Genomic DNA, 4,940 nt, shown 5'->3' with positions numbered 1-4,940 from the left:
TAATTAGCAAGTTTCACGATGAATGCGGCTAAAGTAAACAGTCTCTCAGAGAGCGGCTCGGAAGAGAGGGGCGGAGTCAGCAGAGCTCATTAACATTTAAAGGAAAATGCTACAAATCTGCATGCTCTGAAAAATGCTGTTTTTGACAGGGTAAAATAGGTGTTTTTGACACTACCATTGAGAAATTTTAACCAAACTATGTTACAGACTTTTCATTAAGACCGTAAAGAATCATATCAACTTGTGGAAAATGGGCATCCTATGACCCCTTTAACAATCTCTGCCATGCAATAAAAAAAGTCATGTGTTGTAACTAAAAAAATGCTCCCTAACGCACTTTCCAAGCCCATTCCTGAAGCCCCCAGAAGGTGCCAAACAGCACAACGTGTCTGCGGCTGTAGCTCGGGAATGTTTGCTCAAGTAATCATCTGTAGCCGCCTCTCAGCTCAGTGAGAGTTTGTTTGCACCCTTGATTCCGTTTGAGCACTACACTGGCTGTCTGCAACCCATATCAACATACATCCAGTTAGTAACTACGACAGAATCATATCTCTAACAATGAAGTGTGTATTTTATAACAAAGCACAAAAGGAGTCCATTAATAAAATTACATTACAGACTTTCTTGAGCAACACAAAATTTGTATTCCTAAGATATTCAGTGAAGCAGACAAATCATGCTGTGCATGCTGTTGTAGACTAATAAACCAGTAAGAGAACAGCAAATTGCTTGTGTTTTCAGTTCTGCGACAAATTAGTGCTTTTCGAAGAAGCTGAAAACGAACCCGGAATAAAGCTTGCACAACAGTGAGAAACTACAAAAGCTTTATTGCTGCATACTGTTTGGCAGATGCTTTTCGGGGAAGGTTGATTAGGCTGTACTAATTGCAAGGGGTAGAATCCACCATTCAGTTTTTGCATGAATATTTTAAAGATGAATCAGTATATTCACGATCAACCAAATTCTGACCTCAAACATGTAACTGAAATGCATTAAAAAGAAATAAAGGTTCGCAAAGGTGGGCTTTGCAGCAATGCCACAGAAGAAGCATTTCAGGTTCCCCAATGAACATTTCTATAAAAACTTCTTAAAATAAATCGTAGTGCAAAGAATATTAGGGCCCTATGAAAATGTGGACTGAATCGTGGACCGCGGAATGTCACAGAATTTGCCAAATTTTGGATGGATAAATCAAAAGTAGGTATTCAAAACGCGATATGGACTAGAGTCTGTGAATATTGTGTTTTTAGCCTCTGTTGCCTCAATATATAAGTAAATGAACATAAACATAATCTCTAGAACTGCTCTGAGAGCATTTTACCATTTCTTTCAAGAAATACTATCATCATATCATATACAAACAGAAACCGAAAGGTCTTCACAGCAACCCATCAAAATAAAATTTCGGTTTAACTTGAAGAAACTGTGACAGAAATATATTACTTAATATAATGATAGTACTACTACTAATAATAAAATGATTATTAAAACATTATTTTTAAAGGAATATTTACCAGAAAAATTATTTACCAGAATTTATTTAGCAGAAAAATATAAATACACAAAACACTATTTCTGAAAAAAATAAAAAAATAATAAAATATTTTTTATAAAATCAATTAATTATAGATGCTTTTGATTATTAAAATTTAATGAAACCATTAAAATGTAATTCAGAAAATTACAGAATTTTGTTAAAAAAATAAAACTGAATTTGAGAAAAAAATAAAACATATTTCATAAGGCCTTAAAAAAAGTCGTTTTCTGTTAAACTTTTAATAAATTGCACTTAAATACTGTAAGTTTCATTATTTCAATTAATTAGACATGATTTCTGATTAATAAATTTAAAATTTTATTTAACCATTAAAATAGAGACTAGAAAAATTAAAACGGAAAAAAACTAATTTGGAAAAAAATAAAACCGAATTTGGGAAAATATAAAATGGATTTCATAGGGTCTAGAATATGTAAATAATGTAAAGAATATTTTTCCACTATAAAGAACCTTCTGTGCAATGGAAAGGTTCCATGGAGGTTAGATGACCATTATGAACTTTTATTTTTTTTTAAGAGTGTATCAAATAAACAAATGCATAAATGATGATGGAAAAAAAAAACAGAAATGGTGTGTGCTGAGAAGTGCTGAAAGATCTAAACTACCTGTACAGACAGAAGCAATCAGTCACTTTTCATAATTAGTTCAGCCAGTGCCAAGTTCATTAAACAAGAATCTCCGAAGAGAGAAGAAGAGGAGCAATCATCAATGGTCTTTGTGAAGATGCCAGATCGCAAAGTGGAGGTCACACCTGCATAAAATTGTCATTAACAATAAGGCAAGGTGCAATCAACCTGATTTGAACAGGACAGAACAAATGTACAATTGGTATTCAGGTCATGATGATGAAACTCTAGGCTATAGATTTTTCTGTTTTGCACCTGAGTCTGCAATATAACAAAGAGTGAAAAATTGAAGGGGGTCTGAATACTTTCCGTACCCACTGTATACTCTTCACAATGGACTGCTATTTCCCTCACCCCAGATCAAGTCTGTTCACAGTGCAGACAAAAATTTACCATGGTAACCATGGTGTCATGGTGTAGTCAACGTCACAACAACAACACATAGTATAACCCACTACTGTATAGTAAGTCTACATACTTGACATATATTTGTAATTTTGTATGTTGTTTATTTTTGTGATGAGAGTGCCTGCTAATACAACATTACTACAGTATTTTGATGAAAACTATGGTTAGTAAATTGTTTTAAACATCAATGCTGCACAAAATGACAATGCTTCTAAAAGCTTCTTACACTGGAATATGTTATATAGATGTAGATTTTTTTTTAGTGCAATAATTGCAATATATTTGGCAGGTAACTGTGGTTACCATGGCAAGTCGTTGTGAAGGTGGTAATTTAGTTGCATTTACAATGAAAGGTTTTTCTATATAAATGCAACAATTTGTGCCTCTGCATCAGCAATAAAATATCATTAGTTACATAATGTGATTTTTTTTTTGCTGAATTTCATTTTCTCAGCTGTATTTCATTCTCTCAACAGGAAAATAATTCACAAAAGGCATATAAGATTGCATATAGTGTTTAAAAATAATTTAAAGTCTATGCGCATTTTGGCCTGTTTCACTGAGGTCTTGACTTATTGAACCAGTTTTTATTTATTTATTTATTCGTTTTTATTTATTTATTTCCTGTATTAATAAACCTCACAATGTAACCCTGTTACCCAAGTTATTGTAAAAAAAATATATAATAATAATAATAATAATAATAATAAATAAAATATGGTTTTTATTATTTAGTTTACTATTTAGGCTATTTATTATATGTTCCACAACTATCTAGCCGGGCTGTAAAACAGATTCATTTAGGCTTCATATGCCAATTTGCTACCTGTTGTGGTGATTTTTGTATTTATTTTATTATTTCTATCTAGTTCATTCTAATGTTAATGTTTATTTAAGCACCCCTTCCACTCAACATCGGTTAAAAAATACGTTTATGGTCCCCTTTTTTAGTGGAAACTGGCATAACAACTAACTTTGGCACATCATTTGTGCTGAATTTATGGTTTTCAGCTCATCTGTTTCTCTTAGTTTTATAGCGTAAACGTCACATTTGTATGCACAGTAATTAAACAGACATTCGTCTTACCTTGTATGTGCTGATTAACCACATTCTCCAGCCGATCCAGTCGCTCTATAATCCGCAGAGTTTCTCCTTTCCTGTCGCCCTCCAACTTTTTGGCTGGGACAGGCATCGGCACTTTGATGTACACATTAGCGATGTAATTAGTCACCCATCCGACGTACAAAAGACACACTATGTTGGTCATGCCACTTAGTATCACACACGTAGACACCAAAGTTTTGGTTCTCCTGGTGCAAGCCATTCCGACATCCCTCCATATAGAGTCCGAGACACAGCGGACAAGTGCGCCTGTCCTCAACTCTGTATGTACTCCGATGGAGAATAACGCGCCTGACGCAAACACTACAGTCCGCGCTTCATTCTGCCACTGGGCTGTTCAGCTCTGACAGATTCTAGCGACTTGAAATGGGCAACTATCGTCTTGTTCCAACACGAAACGCCGCGTTCTCCATCTGCAGCGCCAAGCAGCGCTATAGGAAGGAGAGCGAAGGTGCGCGAGTATGTGTGTGGTTTGATCCTGAGCCTGTTGACCAATGAGATAAGCTGTAATCTATGGAACCAATTGCACAATGATCCGGTAACAGTAAGGAGGTGCTTTATATAGGCAGAGACTCTTACGGTTTCATAAAGTAACTTTTTTACTGTTTCATAAAAACAAACATGACTTGAGCGAGCAAAATAAAGGAGCACATTGCATTTTAAAGGGGTCATATGATGTTGCTAAAAATAACGTTATTTTGTGTATATTTCCTCAGCAACCAGCACGGATCAGCTCCAGGCATGACGAAGCAGATATCGTCCTCTTTTGGAAGACCAAACAAAGTAGTTTCGCTTTCACAACGAAGCACACAGCGTCTTTACGACATGGCGGCGGCAACAACAAAACTAAAGCGAGAATAAAAGTTACTCCTTCTTTCTTTGCGTGAACATTTGGGCGGCGTTATGCAAATCTTCCCACATCGTGATGTAGACATGTGGGGGCGTGTTAGAACGAGCCGTTTTAGGTAGGTGTGGCTGACTCTTAACTTTTATAAAGAATATCTCTTTGGATTTGAGACTTTAGTCTTTGCAACTTTACAGATCTTCTTTATGCACCAAGAGCTTGTAACACTCCAAAGAGAAAGGAAAAATTGAAATTGCATCATATGACCCCTTTAAACTCTAATACAAATAATAGGCTACACAGAGCAGATTGAGGAGTGTTGTAGCAAAGCATGAACATGAGCACACCATCGATTTAACTAGTTGGAAATGATCAGGGAAA

The 4,940-nt window shown here is 35.3% G+C and overlaps 1 protein-coding gene across 1 annotated transcript in view; it reads right to left on the bottom strand.

Annotated features, from left to right (window-relative positions):
- galnt18b (UDP-N-acetyl-alpha-D-galactosamine:polypeptide N-acetylgalactosaminyltransferase 18b) overlaps positions 1-4,167 on the bottom strand; it is a 133,873-nt gene extending 129,706 nt beyond the window's left edge. The window contains exon 1 of the mRNA XM_016483919.1: positions 3,680-4,167. Coding sequence (XP_016339405.1) covers positions 3,680-3,917 — 238 coding nt within the window. The 5' untranslated portion in view covers positions 3,918-4,167. The remainder of the gene's footprint in view (positions 1-3,679) is intronic.
- Between the last annotated feature and the right edge of the window lie 773 nt (positions 4,168-4,940).

This window comes from Sinocyclocheilus anshuiensis, unplaced genomic scaffold, assembly GCF_001515605.1.
Source record: "Sinocyclocheilus anshuiensis isolate Anshui unplaced genomic scaffold, SAMN03320099.WGS_v1.1 scaffold773, whole genome shotgun sequence".
In the NCBI taxonomy this organism is placed as follows: Eukaryota; Metazoa; Chordata; class Actinopteri; order Cypriniformes; family Cyprinidae; genus Sinocyclocheilus; species Sinocyclocheilus anshuiensis.
The sequence above is the reverse complement of the archived record's forward strand: the minus strand, read 5'-3'. Positions and strand labels throughout refer to the sequence as shown.